This window comes from Panthera pardus, unplaced genomic scaffold, assembly GCF_024362965.1.
Source record: "Panthera pardus isolate Hobbes unplaced genomic scaffold, ASM2436296v1 HiC_scaffold_13, whole genome shotgun sequence".
Classification (NCBI taxonomy): Eukaryota; Metazoa; Chordata; class Mammalia; order Carnivora; family Felidae; genus Panthera; species Panthera pardus.
In genome coordinates, this window is record NW_026526688.1 from 141029662 (window position 1) to 141047854 (window position 18193).

At 41.9% G+C, this 18193-nt stretch overlaps 1 protein-coding gene across 4 annotated transcripts in view; it reads right to left on the bottom strand.

The window, feature by feature from the left end:
* Positions 1–15320: 15320 nt before the first annotated feature.
* ANXA3 (annexin A3) overlaps positions 15321–18193 on the bottom strand; it is a 53493-nt gene continuing 50620 nt past the window's right edge. For all 4 annotated transcript variants that reach the window (XM_053901466.1, XM_053901468.1, XM_053901465.1 and 1 more), the window contains one exon: positions 15321–15883. In XM_053901466.1, the coding sequence (XP_053757441.1) occupies positions 15824–15883 (60 nt within the window). In that variant the 3' untranslated portion in view covers positions 15321–15823. The remainder of the gene's footprint in view (positions 15884–18193) is intronic.

Genomic DNA, 18193 nt, shown 5'->3' on the forward strand with positions numbered 1-18193 from the left:
TATTATTTTATTTTATTTTTTACATTTATTTTTTTTTTTTTGAAAGAGAGAGACAGAGTACAAGTGGGGGAGGGGCAGAGAGAGAAGGAGACACAGAATCCGAAGCAGGCTCCAGGCTCCGAGCTGTCAGCACAGAGCCCGCTGCGGGGCTCGTACTCACAAACTGTGAGATCATGACCTGAGCCAAAGTCGGACGCTTAACTGACTGAGTCACCCAAGAGCCCCTATAATGAACTATTACAATCCCCATTGACATAAATCCATGTTTCATCTGTTTCCTCCTTCTCCTTGCCTCAAGCATGCTTTCCTGTGACATCACTGTGCTCCCAAATGTTCCTAGCAGGAAGGTTTTACCTTCTCCTACTCCCTTAAATCAGAGGGTGAGGTGGGGCACCAGCTTTATTCCCTCTCTCCAGTGTGATTTCTCACCCTCCCACTGTCCTCCCCCGCTCTCATCTACTGTTCACATGAAGCCCGTACCATTCTCAGCACTGTAACTCGCAGATCTGTTCTCACTTCCTCAGACTTGGCTGACTCATGTCCCTTCACCTCTGTCCTCTTCCTGGCCATCACCTTCAGTGACTTCAAAGTCCGTGTTAACCTTTCAGATTCCTTGAATCCACACACGCTTCCCAGATTAAAATCCTCCATCATAGCCCCCTCTCCCCCGCCACCATTGGCCAGAAGAACTACACACAGAGCTTGCACAGGTGTGTGTCTGAGATTATTATCCCGTTTGCAGGCATGGCCTGTCACCTCCCCCCGTCGGTCTATCTCCAGCTTCCCTGGCATCTATCTTGCTTCATCCACTGACTGTTTGCCTTCACTGCTTCCCGTCTTGCCTGCTAGAACAGCTGACCCCTCGTGCGCCCCCATATCCTAGACTTGACTTTCAAAGACCCCAGGGAAATAGACGTAAAGTAGCGGTAACTTGGTAGAGGATAATTCCCTGGGCTTCTCTTTCTCTTCTTATTGCTTCTGTTCCTAGTCCTCCCTCTCTTTCATTTTCTTCGCTTGTGTTTCCAAGTTACACTGTGTTTCTGGAGGAAAATAATTCTGAAGAAATGGCTCATGTCCCACCCAGTACTATCTAACGCTAGTGGCACCATGGCTCATGCCTCCCCTTTAACTCTCTTGCTAACTTCCTAGCACACCAGCACATAGAACGTACCGTTCTAGATGATTTCTACCTGCTTCAGCCTCCACTTCCTTCCCTCAACTTCTCTGCGCAGTAACCTCACAAAGTTACATGCACAGCTCTACCTCCAACTTAAAATGATTTGATTATTTTAGGCGGGGTTCCCCAGAAACAGACCCTGAGACGAGGATCCATGGGCCCCAGGAGGCACTGGAAGATGAGTGTAGATGCAAAACAGAAGAGGGAAGGCAGTCAACAGAGAGCATGTTATTACTGCGGGCGATGGGGACTCAGCCTCCCCGGAGGTCTCTGAGAGGCAATATAAATCATACCCGAGAGCTGGCCCATCTGAGAGGAGAGAGCACTCAGGTATTTATACACTACCTCCCATCTCTCATTAGTTGAGGGCTTTCCCAGGAGTATTAAACCACAGGTGCTTCTGTTGATTCTGTCTTAGACGTGGCCCAAGGCACAGTCCTGTAGCTGGATAAAGGCCGAATGCAGACTACCACAGGCACTTACAGTAGGCAACAGCATGTATGGAACGCTGAGTGTCAAGGAAATATAGGTGAGGCACCAAAAACATTCTGTGCTTCCTATCCACATAGCTTTACTGCAGCATGATGACTCCCATTTTACAGATAAAAGAAACACTTGGAGAAGTTGCATGATTTTCTCAATTTCTCAAAGCTATTTGGGAGAAGAGTTAGGATAAATGAGGTCTTTCCAACTCTGCTGTACCCAAGGGCCCATATAAAGCTTGGAGCACAGTGCTGAGGACACCACAGGCCATCAATATGTGTTATTTGTTCACCACTGCCTTATTAAAGACGTCCTGGCCACTTAAAGTACAAAGAGTGAGCTGCTTCTCCTCCATGATCTTGTTCTTCATTTGGTTTCCTCTCTTTTTTCTTTTCAATTTTTTTTAACATTTATTCAATTTTGAGAGACAGAGACAGAGCACGAGCGGGGAAGGGGAAGAGAGAGAGGGAGACACAGAATCCGAAGCAGGTTCCAGGCTCCGAGCTGTCAGCACAGAGCCTGACACGGGGATCGAACCCACGAACTGCGAAATCATGACATCAGCCGACGTCGGATACTTAACCAAATGAGCCACCCAGGTGCCCCCGGTTTCCTCTCTTGATGCCTACTCTCCTCCCAGTCCAGAAACTGTGGATTCCCCCACCACTCAGGCTGGCACCTGCTGACCCCCTGTATGTCTGCAATCACTTCAACTCAGACTGTACTGGCCAGTGACATGACCTTTAGAAGCTGCCAAGTCCTCCTGGCTGAGTGGTTTCAGGACTGCTGCGCTGTGCTCCGTGGGGAAATGAAGAGCAAACAGTCGTGTACCTCCCTCTCAGAAAGTATAGGAAACACAAAAACAGGGAGACTGTGTATCGGTGAAAAGTTTTTTCAGTGTTCCAACTCTGCCCCTTCACCCGTGAAAGCACATTGTAGAGCCCTTATGCCCTAGGCTAGATGATTTTCTATTACTGACTTGTAAACCTCTGAGGGACTTATTTGACTTCGGTATCCATGACTGTTAGATGCCAGTGATGTATCATGAAGTTGCTTGGGACATGAAGCCAGAGGGTTCATGAGACAAAGCAAGTTTCTGGATCCATCCCTCCCTTGGAAAACAGGGCTCAATAGTAAAGAGCTTTGCAGCTGTTGGTGCTATTGCATCAAGGCACCACGGTGAGAGTCAAGCACACAAATTTGGGAGCCATGGAGACCTCATGTGTATTGTGGCTCCAGAACAATCTAGATGTGACACCTAACCTTTCTGAGCCTCAGTTTCCTAACTAGTAAATGGAGGTAACATTATCTGCCTCATGGCGTTGTAAGGATAAAATGAAATACTATATACACATGGCTCATGGTGAGTGTTAAGGAAACGGGGTCTATTATTACTGAGACAGGGGACACCTGAAAGGATGGTGCAATCAACACCCACTGGATCTTCAGGCTTGTTTGTGAGAAGAGAATGTGAGGGCTTAAAGCCAAAGTCCAAGGGAAGCGGAATTCTCCCAATCTGTCACAGAATCAAGAACGTGGTGTCCTTTGCTAAGCTGTGAAATTTCTCCATGGTTATTGTACACAATATGCAGTCCTTTGTCTATTTCCCTACAGTAGTAAAGACTTTGCACGTACTTGTTACAGGAAAGGAGAATGGGAAATTGGGGGAAAGTATAAATAGTATCCACTCATTAGTGTATTTCAAATGCTGCATTAGGTGCTTCTTGTTAGGTAACTTTTGTTGGTGCATTTTATCCTCTATATCTTTCAAAAACAGATATAATCACCTTGGGCCTTTTTGACAATATCAGATAAAGTATTACTCCCATATTTTTAAAAATTAAGATCTAACAGGACATATACCATTATATTAGTTTCAGGTGTACAGCATAATGATTGATATATGTATATGTTGCAAAATGATCACCACAACATGCCTAGTTAACATCCGTTACCACACATAATTACATTTTTTTCTTGTGATGAGAACTTTTAATATCTACCCTGTCAGCAACTTTCATATATACAATACGATGTTATTCACTATAGTCACTATATTGTACATTAGATCCCCAGGACTTATTTATCTTATAACTAGAAGTTTGTACCTTTGACCACCTCCCCTTTCACCCACCCCCTAACTCCCACCTCTGACAAATATTAATTCATTCTCTGTATCTGTGAGTTTGGGGTTTTTTGTTTCTTTTTAAAGTTTATTTATTTTGAGAGAGAGAGCACAAGCAGGTGAGGGGAAGAGAGAAGGAGAGACAGAATACCAGTCAGGCTCCTCGCCATCAGGGCAGAGCCCAGTGCAGGGTTTGAACTCATGAACCATGATATCATGACCTGAGCCAAGATCAAGAATGGAATGCTTAACCGACTGAGCCATGCAGGTGCCCCAAGTTTGGGTTTTTTAAGATTCCACATATACGTAAGATCATACAGTATTTGTCTTTCTCTCTCTGATTTATTTCACTAATCCCATCTCATAAATAGAAGGAAATGGTAGATCAGCATAGCTAAGTAATTTGCCCAAAGTTACACATCAAGTAGATGATACTTGAACCCAGAGTATGGCTTCAGAGTCTAGTCTTTCCTTTATACCTAGGAAGGGAAAGATCAGGGAGACTGCCTGTCCTAAAGAAAGAAGACATGATCATCACACTGAGGAGGCCAAGGAGAAGCAGGACAACTGTGGTGTTCTCAGAGATGGAACTACAGAAAGATCTGTGGAGTTTCCCTACAGGGGCTTTCTCTGGGTAGATTATAAATTCTGAGAAACCTTGGACCTCCCAAGAAGTTTCTGGCTGCACCTGGTCCAGCCAAACCACATATCCAAAACCCAGAAGAAAGAGTAAGGAGAAAATCAAGAATGGACAGTTTGTTGCCTGGTGGCCAGGGATGGTCTCCATATTGAAATAATTAAAAGTAGACTAAACAATGCAAATACTTCTCTCTGTCGTGTCAACATGGCTGTGAAGTTAGCCAGAAATTAAAGTGGAGGGCTTAGGGAGAGACATGAGGTAAAGAGAGGAATGAAGCTGCTTTTCTCCCTGTCACCGTGTCTTCCCTTCAGAAACATGTCTGGATAAGTTGGAGACATTGCCCAGTCATTGCTATTGAATTTAGACTTCCACGATGGAGGGCTAAGTTGTGGCTGATACACAAGAAGATTGAAATAGTTGTTAGGGGCCCTGGGCTGGTTGGCCCTGAAGCACATTCTAGCACTTAATTAGAGTACTGAGGTCTGAGGGGAGGCACAGAAAGAGCCAGAAAGATAGGACTTCCCTGCTGTTCTGCACCACCCACTTCCTAGGAAAGACTCAGCTCTTAGTACACATAAGATTGGACCTTACCCTGGCTCTAATCCATGATAGGGAGGTCTACCCAGTTCTCACATTTCCTGTCTGTGTCTGGAAAGTATGCAGTATAGTTAGCATCCATTCTGTGGGGTATGTTACAAAGAAGACTTAACTGTCTGTAGATATCTTCAAAATACAGGATCCCATGATAATATTTCTGAAGCAGAGAAAAGAGGGAGAGAGAGAGAGAGAAGAGAAAGAGACAGATCAACGTCTCCACCAGATACCTCAGATACAGGAAAAGAAATGAGAATTAAGGGTGGACTCTGATATTCAGTGTCCAGACACGACCTCTTCACTGAGGATTAATGGCCGACTTATCTCATGTATGTTTTCTGTGTGATTTTTTTCCCAATATAATCAAATAATACACAATCACGGCAGTTCTTGGGAGCTTGTTCTGATATCTGTACTGATACTCATGTCTTCAAAGTCCTTATGGATTACTTCCTTTAATGCCTAGCTGCAAGTGTCTGTCCCCAGGGAATCCTTCCTGACAGAACTTATTCCTTCATTTCAGCTCAAGGCAATTTTTAATAATCTTCCTTTTTTTTTTTAAAGTTTGTTTGTTTATTTATTTATTTATTTATTTATTTATTTTGAGAGAGAGTATATGAGCAGGGGAAAGGCAGAGAGAGGGAGAGAAAGAGAATCCCAAGCAGGCTCCACACTGCCAATGTGGGGTCTGACATGGGGCTCCAACCCATGAACCGTGAGACCATGACCTGAGCCAAAATCAAGAGTCAGAGGCTCAACCGACTAAGCCACCCAGGTGCCTCAATAGCCTAACTTTCTTGTGCCTCATATATAAATATTTTAAAATTATTAAACCAATAACTTTAGAACTTACAAAATACAACTTAAAGAAGAAAGAAAATGAGTTCCCTGTCATCTTACCACTCAAAGATAAATAGTTCATGTTGTTATGTACATTGGCTTCCAGTCTTTCTGTTTTCTTCTTTTTTTTAATATGAAATTTATTGTCAAATTGGCTTCCATACAACACCCAGTACTCATCCCAACAGGTGCCCTCCTCAATGCCCATCACCCACCCATCCCTCCCTCCCCCAGTCTTTCTGTTTTCTTTCTCACTGTTTTATCAGCATGCTTTTTTTCCCATTTAGCAAAATTTCATGAGTATCTCTTTTATATGTCTGTCTCCATATCTCTGTTTCTGTTTATACATTTTAAGGGTGAGTAGCAGTCCTTAGCATTCTTAATAGCATTGCTATAAAGCATATCATAGTTTACTGCAGTTAATAATAAATAGCTTAGCACATACATAGTGCTTGTTATATGCTGAACCAGTCTACATATATCGATCCATTTAATCATTGTAATCCTAGATGATAAGTTTATTTACTGCTATTACTCAAATTTCACAGATAAGGAAACTGAGGCATAAAGGCTTTAAATAATTTGTCCATGATCACACAGCTAGTAAGTTTAAATTTTTTAAAATGTTTATTTATTTTTGAGAGAGAGAGAGAGTGTGTGTGTGAGTGGGGGAGGGTCAGAGAGAGAGAAGGAGACACAATATCCGAAGCACGCTCCAGGCTCTGGGCTGTCAGCACAGAGCACGACGTGGGGCTTGAACTCATGAACCCATGAGATCATGACCTGAACCAAAGTCAAACGCTTACCCAACTGAGCCACCCAGGTATCCCACACAGCTAGTAAGTTTAGAGTTGGATTTTGAACCTGATCGAGATGGGCTTCAGACTCAAAACCACCATCCTGTATGACATTGGTATTCATTGAGCACCTAAGAATCAGCATTTCCTTCAAATATCTTTTTCTTCAACTCTGAAAGTTAGGAACAACAGTGTGTGCATCCTCTTTGAGGTTAAAGAGCTGTGAAGGGAGGCAGCCAAGTCTGCCTCATCCTCAAACCCATCTACTGTCGCCATTGCCAACATCAGCATCACCACCACCACCACCATCACGAGGCTGCCTTTGCTAATTAGCCAGGTATGTCTTTATTCTCCCTTCCTCATTCCTCAGATTATCAACTCCTCGAGGTCAGGAAATAGGTAGTTTTACTCATCTTTGTAACCTCATCACCTAGCATAGTTACTGGACCATGGTTACCATGTAATAAATACTCGAAGGAATAAAGAACCTAAGAGTTGGTTTGACAGCTAGCAACCAAAGAAGGTATTTTATATGAGGATACCATTTAATACCTGTTTAAATAGAATTCGCAGTGCATGATCTAGGTTTTCTTTGGAGACTTAGGTCTCCAACACGAAAGAAAACAAAATGTCTAAATCTTCCCCATTGGCAATCTCCAAACCTCTTGTGAGGAATGTGGCCAGGAGCCAGTATAGGCCAGTTCTGCTCTGGCTTGCTGTAGTTCTCTGAAGGGAGGTGTGAGTTTGGCTCCTTCTCACTCCCCACTCAGGACCTTTGTTGTCCCCCACCTCCCTACTCTGGCAGCATGTTTGCTTCTGTAGGAGCTGATTTGATCTCAATGTCCTTTTTCAAAGTTCTCTTTCGCCTGTGGTCCGTAACCTATCAGTTGTTACTTCAGGGCGAGCTCAGAGCTCTGCAAATCACTCCGGGCCATCCTTTATTGCCACATCCGGTTCCACAAAGCTCGTGCCGAAAGACGACTCACGTAGGTTTTGAAGGCCCCGTTTCTCTAACGCATGGTTGTGTTTTAAAACGCATACAGCTGAATGTGCTGTTTCAGTGTCTTGGGTCTGGGGGTTTGGGATTTCTTTTTACAGTTTACGGAGAGAGCCGTTCAGGGCTACTCCTCGCTTGTAACCCTCCTCCTCACTTGAACTTCTCCTCTCTACCACTTTTTGACTTTATAAAATCCACAGCAACAGGCAAACTCTGGTCTCAGAACAGGGCTGGACTTCTGGCAGGCATAAAGCTGAGTTTGTTGAAACCAGAAGAAAATCTAGTACGAGTAAAAGAGCTTATACAGGGGCGCCTGGGTAGCTCAGTCGGTTGAGCGTCCAACTTCAGCTCAGGTCATGATCTCACGGTCCGTGAGTTCGAGCCCCGCGTCGGGCTCTGTGCTGACAGCTCAGAGCCTGGAGCCTGCTTCTGATTCTGTGTCTCCCTCTCTCTCTGTCCCTCCCTTGCTCCTGCTCTATCTCTGTCTCAGAAATAAAAAAAAGAAAAAAAGAAAAAGAGCTTATACACCAAACAACTAATACTTGCGTCAATTTCATAGTCCCGCAGGAGACGTACGGAGAGTGGGTGGGAAAGATTTAAGTTTGTCAGTTTGCCAGGGTGGAGTTGAAAAGAAATCTGGGGTACTTTCCGTGGTTCATAAAACACAAGGTTTCAGAGGCAGGAAATTGCCAAGACTCCGCTTGATCTTCTTTCCTAATTACAAACTAGAAGAGTTAGCTTTACAACATCCCCAAATCCCCCAAGTGAATCAACTATAAGCAATTGTAGCTTTTCCAAACCAAGCCAGAGAATAACAGCTAACATTTATTGAGCACGTAAGACAGCAGGCCCTGTGCTAAGTGCTTTACCTAAACAGACTTATTGAAACCTCACACCTATTTGAATCTGAATGATGTTATTGCCATCCCGGCCCTGCAGCTAAGGAAACTAAGGCATAGAAATGTTAAAAAAAAAAAGCTACTCACTCACATGGCACACAATCATCAACTGGTGGGCAGAAAATAAGCCTGGGGAACTTGTCTTCAGATCCTGCACACCTAACCACTGACGTGCACGTATTTGACAAGATGACACTGATTTCATCGAGCGTTTTCCTTGAAAAGGCCCAAGGCCAGTCTTAGAGTTATTATCACTGTGCATATCATTTCTTTATTTTCTCGAATGTTTATTTTTTGAGAGAGAGAGAGAGAGAGAGAACGAGAGAGCAGGGGCAGGGGAGAGAGAGAGAGACAGAGGATCCGAAGTAGGCTCTGCACTGACAGCAGAGAGCTCCATGGGGGGCTCGAACTCACAAACTGTGAGGTGAGCCAAGTCGGACTTGAGCCAAAGTCAGCCTCTCAACCGACTGAGCCACCCAGGCGCCCCTCATTTCTTTATTCTGCAAGTGCGTTTTGAACACCTACTATCTGCTGTTTGCTGGGCAAACCTACACTTATGGACTAACTACTTTTGACTGAGTTCAATTCTTCACATGCTTCATTCACTTAACCCTCACAACTCTTTACGGTAGATGCTTTTATTATAGCCAAGAACTGAACTGTAAAGAAGTTAAGTATTCGTCAAATACTTACTGGTATAAATACTGCTTTAACAGATAGTGGAGTAATGAAGGCACCATTTCAGTCTCACTGGATCTGACTCTAAAAGCAATGCTTTAAAGACAGATTATCAGGGGGGCCTGAGTGGTTCAGTCAGTTAAGCAGCCGACCTTGGCCCCAGTCATGATCCTCTCAGTTTGTGGGTTTGAGCCCTGCATTGGGCTCCGTGCTCACAGCTCAGAGCCTCCTTCGGATTCCATGTCTCCCTCTCTCTTTGCCACTCCCCTGCTCACACTCTCTCTCGAAAATAAATAAACATTAAAAAATTTTTAAAGACAAATTGTTAAAATTAGAGGTTATCAATTAGAATTAGAAAAATGGAAAAATGGAGAAGATACACAAAAGTCTGAATTATGCTATCTTGAAATTTCCTTCAATACACTCTCAGAAACAGGCTCATGAATCCCCTATTCAACATCTTCATTTGTCATTTTGTAGCTCCTAATGAGCTACATTATCCCTCTAGAATGAGGCATGCCAACCTCCTGCCTTCTGCAGCTCACCAGTCACGGAGTCCAGGACTCCCTCCAGCTTGCTAATTCTCTCTTCTTCACGGTCCTCGGGGCCTCAACTTGGAGTGTGCTGAGACGACCTGAATGTACTCACTTGGGCAGGTGATCCATGGAAGAGTTAATGCAGATGGTCTTGGGAGTCATGAGAAACAAGAGGATTAAGTTAAATGATCCATATATTCCATTAAGAATTTTACAACAGTAAGATGCCCAGACCATAACAAATATTCTATAGACAATATAATGAAGATGTTTCCAACAGTTCAGATTTGGCCCACTTATTCTGAAGCAATTAAAGTAGACTTCGCCTTTGGGACACAGAGCCGTGGGGTCCACTTTGAACTCGACCTGCCACCTTGTGGAAATTGAAGGCAATAAAAACATGGCCTTTGAATAGTACACTGTGATAATAATATGATCTAAGCCAACATTGAGGGCTTAGCATATGCTATGTACTATGCTCAATGCTTTTTAAATGCTTTCTCATCTACTTATCAAAATAGCTTTACAAGGCAGGAACTGTTATTGTCCCCAATTTAAAGGTGATGAATATGTAACTTAGCAAGGTAAAATAACTTGCCTAAGGTCACAGATCTGGGCAGCATGACCCCAGGGCCCATGCACTTAACCATGGCACTGCCTGTGCCCTCTACTGCCCCTCTCATTTTTGAATTGTATTTAAATATTTAAATAAGCATTGTAGTTCTTTGGAAGGATCACTAACAACAACCCTCCATCTTGAGAGGGCCATGTTCCATCACAATCATCAGAATTGTGCATTGAGCAGCTACTAGCTGGTCCAATGCATGCGAGGCAAGAAGGATGGGAGTAGAGGGTTGGAGGAGGAGAGCCTTCCTGGGAGTCTCTCATTATTTCAGTGTTCTTTCTCTTTGCAGCTTTCTATTAAGGGGTCATCACTTCCTTCAGGTTCTCACGTTCCTCCTACTCACTCACACACAGACACCAATAGGCCCAGATCCTAAACCTTGGCCTCCCTGCTGTGTAACCTTGGGCTAGTAACCTAACCTATCTGGGCCTCATTTTCCTCATCTGTAAAATGGGGATAACACTGATATGTATAACCATGCTTAGTTCCATAAAGTACTTAAGATAGATAAATAACATTACAACTCTGAGAATAAATGAGATCTAAAATATCTAGCATAGTACTGGCACATAGTAAGTTCTTGACTCATATACACAACAAAAATTGATTATGCTACATAAACTCTACAATTCTTTGTTACATTTGAGTAACATTCAATACTTTAGAAGGTAGCTGTAATCATTTTTTCCTGCGCTCCTTACAACAATCTGATACAACTGGCAGAAAAGGTCTATTACCCCACTTTACAAATCATTGTCATTAAAATTTATTATGTACCAACTATGAATAGGGAACTGGGCTAGGGATTTAGAGATATAGAACACACACTGGCATTTACAATGGGTTCGTGGTTGTTCTTTGTCGTAACAGAGTATGCAGTCAATCCCTGGGAAAGGAAGAGTATGAGATAATAGAAAAAAAATATATTGGTCTTTATCTCTGGCTCCTGGCACAGAGCTCTTAAAACCCTTGTAATTTCCTAAGTGATAAGAGTACTTTTACTCTTATTGACTCTTATTTACTCTTATCACTTATTGACTTATCAATAAGTGATAAGTCTTTTACTTTAATATTTGGTCTTTGCTAATGAGGAGGAGACTCTGGAAGGGTTCCAGATGGTTCCTGGATGAGGGCTGGTCACCAGAAAGACCAAACCGTGATTAGAAGCTGAAAATGTTCACCCCTGCCTCCCACTCTCTTGAGAAGGGAGAAAGGCTGAAAACGGAATTAATGATTGATCATGCCTGCATGATGAAGTCTCCATAAATACCCCAACTGTATGGAGCTCAGAGAGCTTCCAGGTTGGTGAACATGTGATGGTGCTGGGAGACAGGTGCCCCAGGAGGGGGCAGGGAAGCTCCTCGCCCCTTCCCACACACCTTGCCCTATGCATTTATTCCATTTAGAGTTCATCTGCATCCTTTATTATATGCCTTTGTAATAAGCTGGTAAGTGTAAACAAATGTTTCCCTGAGTTCGGGGAGCCTGTCTAGCAAATTAATCACACCCAAGGAACCTCCGATCCATATAGGCAGTGGGTCAGAAGCACAGATGACAACCTGGACTTGAGATTGGCATCTGAAGTTGGCAGGGGGCAGTCTTGTGGGACTAGCCCTTAACCTATGAGACCTAATGCTAAATCCAGGTAGATGCTGATAGAACTGAGTTGAATTGTATGACATCCAGCTGGTGGTGGAGCATTGCTTGTTGGAACCCCCGCCCAACGTTGGAAATTGGTGATCGGCACCCATTAAAGAGAAAAATCCAGGTTGTTCCTAGTTTCATGACTGGAGATGAAAGCTACCTCTGTGGCCATAGTGAGGCACTATAGCTTCAAAGAAGCCTGGGGCAGGGAGGGGAGGGTGGTGCACCTGGGTAGCTTAGTCACTTAAGCATCAGACTTCAGCTCAGGTCATGATCTCATAGTTTGTGGGTTCAAGCCCTGAGTTGGGCTCTGTGTTGACAGCCCAGAGCCTGGAGCCTGCTTTGAATTCTGTGTCTCCCTCTGTCTCTGCCCCTCCTCCACTTATACTCTGTCTCTCAAATATAAATGAATGTTAATTTTTTTTTTTTTTAAGCACAAGGGGTAGGGAGCCAGATGAAATTATGCTTTCCTTACTTCCTTGAGGGCAACTTTGTGGCCTCCTAGAATGATGACTTTACACAGTGGAATGATACGTGACAGTCAACATAAATAAAATACATGACATGCAATGATATGGATATCATTTTACAAAATAATGTTAAATGAAAAAAAGAAGTCCCAGAGGCTTAATTAGTAAAGAAAAACAAATTGAATGAAAAATGATATAAAAAGAAAGCAAGGGGACAATGAACATGTAATTTGAAATGAAAGGTCAGGTGGGGAGATGGAGGGAGGATGGCAGAGGAAGGTCATGTGGTTGGTAGTAGTTTAAGGTCCTAGTATTCATGTTGGAGAGTGCTTTCCAAAATGCTTATTACATTACAGAGATCAATAAAGAGAGAGAAGAATGAATGGGAGAGAAGGACAAAGGAAACAGACAAGGAAGGAGGAAGGAAGGAAGGCAGGAAAGAAGGAAAGAAAATGTATGTGGGAGAGTGCTAGTGAAGCAAACCATTTTTCCAGAGGAAAAGGGAACAGTTAGTATCAAAATCCAAAGGGGGTAGGGATTACTTCTCCATGAGTTTGGAGAATGTGACCAAGATTAAAATCTTGTAACGCCATTTCAGGAATTTAGCTTGATGTTAAGTAAAGGAGAGCCTACAGGTGTTTGAACTTGTTGCTTCTCCAGAAGTCCCAATACCCTGGCCAGCTTCATAATATATTCCTTTCTACAGTGATGGGTAGTGTGGAAGAAGTGCTCTGCATATGGGTAAAATTTCTGAACTTTTCTCCAAGTCTACCTTTAGTGTAGTGATGTTAGTTTCTTTTCCCAAGCCTGGGAAGCGGAGATTCAGGTATACCTACAAATGTTTAAAAAACTGCCCTAAATTCACTTATATAGGTCAAAGGCGTAGGGGAAAAAGAACTTCATTCACCCAATAAAGATTTATCATGTGCCTTTTATGTGCCAAGCATGTTCTAAGAATTAGGAATATTGCAGTGAATGCAACAGACAAAAACCCCTGCATTCAAATAACTTACATTGCAGGGTTGAAAGGAACAGTGAACCCAAGGCAGGATAAATTCTAAGGCAATTAGCAGCTAAGAGCCTGGACACTGGAGTTGGCTGCTGGATTTAAATCCTGGCTCTTCCAATGGTCAAGCTCCTTAATTTCTCTAAGGTTCCATTCCTGTATCTGTGATTTAGTGTCTACATTGTAAAGTTCCTTCAGGATTAATGATTTGACATAAACAAAACTGTTTAACATAGTGCCTGATACATAGTAAGTACTCAATGAGTATTAGTAATGATTTACTGCTTGGTGAGACACTCATTCACTAAATCAAGCCAAAATCATGGAGCAAACTTGACACCTAACTACCTTGATTACCATATTCTATTAGTTTTATCTTTTAAACATTTCTTAAGTGTGTTCATGGGTTTTTGTCCTCCCTTGCCATTATCTTAGCTCAGGCTGATACTTCGAGACTTGATTAGAGAACTTGCCAAGGGAGCTCCTGCCTCTAGCTTTCTTCTCCCAAACATCCTTCTCCCTTGAGCAAAAATTTGACATCATTTCCCCGATTGAAATCTTCCTGGAATGCTCCTTCCATCCATGACTCTCCCTTGCTTGAGACTCTTTAGCATGAGACAGTTGTGATCTGGCCCCTGCCTATCACCGGTCACCATAACCCCACCTTGTTTTTTAAGCCTCCATACATAACCTTTGGGTAGCGCTGTGCACACATTGTGCTAGTTCATAACTCTGTGACTTTGCAAGTGCTCTCAGCTATCTGGAGAGCCTCTCTTCTTCTTCTTTACTGGTGGAGTTTGTAACCTTCGATAGGCTGAATTACTGATCCAGCCTCCATACCACTTCCGTTTCTTACACAATGTTATTTCCCTCAATGCACGTGGTACATTTGTGTTGTGATTATATGCACACGCCATGCTCCCTGAACAGATTTTAAGGTCCTTGGCGAAAGGAAATGAGTCTCAGTCCCCTTGGTGCATCCAATACCTACTTAGCACAGAGCTTGGCACGTGGTAGATAAACCGAAGTCTGTTGAAGAACGCTGCAACGCTGTCATGGTCGTTTTGATGTTGCTTGGTAATAATAATAATAACTTGGTAATTGAGCACTTAACCATAGGGCTAAGTGCTTCAAAGGCATTATCTTTCTTAATCTTTTAAACACCCTATGAGAAAGGTAGGTGCTATAATTATCACCATTTTACAGATGAGAAAACTTCGGTTTAGCAGGGTTTAGAAGTTTTCAGGGTCACAGAACTAGTAAGCGGTAGGGCAGGAAGTCAAAACTGGCAGGTGTGCCTGACTCTAAATCTTTGTGCTTTTTTCCTGTATGCAGTCTGGAAATCCCAGAACAAGAAATAATTTGCTCTCCTTCTGAAAGTTCTCAGAATGTTTGCCAGTGGAATGCATTGATTAAAAGCTCTGGATTCACACATCCCTATTTTTAGTTCTCATACATTTATCATTTCTATTCAAGTCCAGACTGATAACTCCAACTGGAAAGTTTTACCTCATATATTTCATATTAGTCAAGGTATTTGATATTAGGTCCCTTTCAAAGATAACATGAAGGATTTTCTTTAAATGCATAGTTTTGCCAACTTATTTTAGAGGAAAAGAAACTTTAAAGAATTGATTCTACACAGCCATTCTGGGAAAGTAGTATTTAGCATGAAACAACCACAATTCATGCTTGCCATTTTGACAGGAAGTGGTTAGATTAATAGTTCAGCAGATGTTTTCCGGGGGCTGAAATAACTTATCATGCACTGCCACTCCTATAGCTTGATCACAACTAGAAAGAGGAGGCCAGGATTACATTCATTTTATTCCTTTCTTAAAGATAAATGCGATTAATAAGGTAATACATAAAGTAAAGCAGCAATAGCTTTTATAACAAAAATGCGTTTTAAAATATCATTAATTGTTAGCGACCAGCAAGACAATGTTGGTATGGGCTAAAAAACAGACAAATTACCTTTAACAAAGGCAACAGCTTTTATTAATGCTGCTTACACATTCAATGTGTTAGAATTCTGCAAAGGTTCTCACTTCCTAAGCTGAAATATAATTTATCTTGTATTAGTAGATCCTTAATACCACTTAAAAATTTCATTTATGAATTCCTACATGATGCTGAGATGCTCTGCTAGAATCACTTTTTGTCGTTATTATGGAACGATGGAAGTGTGTGTTAGGAAAACAGGTTGCTGTTTACGCTTGCTTGGGGTTTTCAAAACTCTGAGAAAGGAGTAAGAGCTGTTGGAAAGGCCCGTTGTGGGAGCAGCGGCCTTCGGAGATTGCGTTCTTCACTCAGTCATCTCTTCCACAGATCTTCAAGAGCGTGGTTTCATAGTTTCCAGAAGTATCTGACTGTCAGGAACAGGACCGATGGAGAGAAGGACAGATATAGCATAAATAATGAGGGGACCAAAACGAATGAAATCCCACAGTCCTGGGTGATTCAGTGGGGTGAGACTCATGACTTGTCCTATTTTGTGAAATCCATCTGTAATTCTGTTATTCATTCATACCTGAGTGTGCTTATGTTCCAGCCTAGCATCTTCTTTACAATATATAATGTTTAAATTCTTCCTGATTCATGGCAGTTAAATTTCAATTTGGATTTGAAAAATAAGATTGCATCGATTATGTAACATTACATAATATTACGTTTCTAACAAAACTTTAAAAATGATAATCTTAATAACATATTAATATTCATCAAACACTTGCTCTTGGAAGGGTTAACTACTTTAACCTTATAACCCTTATGACCCTATGCAGTAGGTAGCCTAAGTATGTCCATTTAATAGACAGATAAAATGAGAAAAACAGAGGTTAGGAAATCATATAGAGACTAATGAACAGGTAGGGCCTGGCCCCTTAACACCATACTACATTGCCTGACATTCCCAAAGTGCATACTTCTCAGTTCCTTTCCCCTAGGCTAGCCGAAAAAGATCTTTGTTTAGACAGACAACATGTGAGATTCAGGCTTGTGTACAAAGATGCCATGTTTGCTAGGCAAAACAGGTAAAACTTTTGCATAGCATTGGAGGTAAAACTTGGCTTTTAATCTAGACTGTTTAAAATCCTCACACTATTCTCATTTTATTCAAGGCAACTCAAACAGTGAGCACTTCTTACACCCAAGTTTCACACCAGGATAAATATTAGAGTAAGCAGTAATGCAAAAGACACAATGAAGAAAGGTTATTTAGAGGTTATGTGTTGCTTTCACAATGAGACACAATAGGCGTTAATACACATTCTCTTATTTTATATAGACTGTGGTTCTTCCTCTGTTGGGCTTTCCAAGTTTTGCTCTGCCAGATGTAATAATCTCTGGAACTGCAGATAAACCAACAGTGCTCTCACTGGGTGTTAAAACAGCTCCCTTTACCATCTCCGACCAAGTTGTAAACAATTATTAGCGGTTCTATCAGTTAGACAAGAAAATACATCCAAGTAGTTACAGGTGCCTGGGTGGCTCAGTCGGGTGTCTGACATCGGCTCAGGTCATGGTCGTTCATGGGTTTGAGCCCCGCGTCGGGCTCTGTGCTGACAGCTCAGAGCCTGGAGCCTGCTTCAGATTCTGTGTCTCCCTCCTTGTCTGCCCCTCCCCTGCTCGCACTCTGTCTCTCACTCTCTCTCTGTCTCAAAAATAAATAAACATTAAAAAAAAATTTAAGAAAAAGAAAATACGTCCAAGTAGCTTAACATAAAATGCAGATCCATTCTCAGTACTAAACAAATGTTCATCCTTTCTTCTACCTCTATACCTTTATGCCTTCTAGTCAAATGGCTATTCTAGAAATTTTACAACCACAAAAAAGTTAATGTATTTTCAAAGCCTTTGAACATAATTTATGTCTTCCGAATTAGGCCATATTAATTGCTCTTAAGAAGTTAAATGTCTGTGTTGGTGTATTTTAACAGTGGTACCACTGATTCTTTCTTCTCCCAACTTTGATCCCATCTTTTATTCTCTACATTTAATCCATCCTGCCAATTATTTCTTTGCAGTGGTTTTTACGTTATTCCTTTTTCCATTCTGACCATGACAAATCTGCTTTAGGCTCCCATCTCTTGTCACTAGTTTCCTTGGCTCTAGATTCATCACCTGTATTCTCCCACTGTTAATTCTTACTGTTCTCAATTCTAAGCTTTTTTCTCTTTTATATTTCTTCTCTTCTATACTCTTACCTATATTTTCTCCTTAGAGGATTTTCATTCACGTCCAACTATTCAGTAACATAACTGACTCTGAAAATATATCTTATACCACTAGCTCCTGACATGACAATTCCACTTCCATGTTTCGAAGACATCTCTAACTCAACACGTGTAAAACCAAACTCATGAACTTCTCCCCCATTCCCAAAAAAGAAAAGTAAAAAAACAAAAACAAACAAACAAACAAACAAACACACCTAAAGCCTGACCTTCGTGCAGGGAATGGCATCACTATCTGTTCCCAAGTTAGAAACCTGGAAGTCATCCTTGACACCTTTTCTTTGTTGTTCCTTCTACCAAGGTAACACAACAAGTCCCCTAAGTTTTAATTCCTAAATATCTTTTGAGCCTTTGCTCTTTGATCTCTTTGCATTATTACTTTGCAATCCCCAGTTGTAGCAGCTCCAATATGACTAATAAAAGAACTCAACACCCCCAAATCTC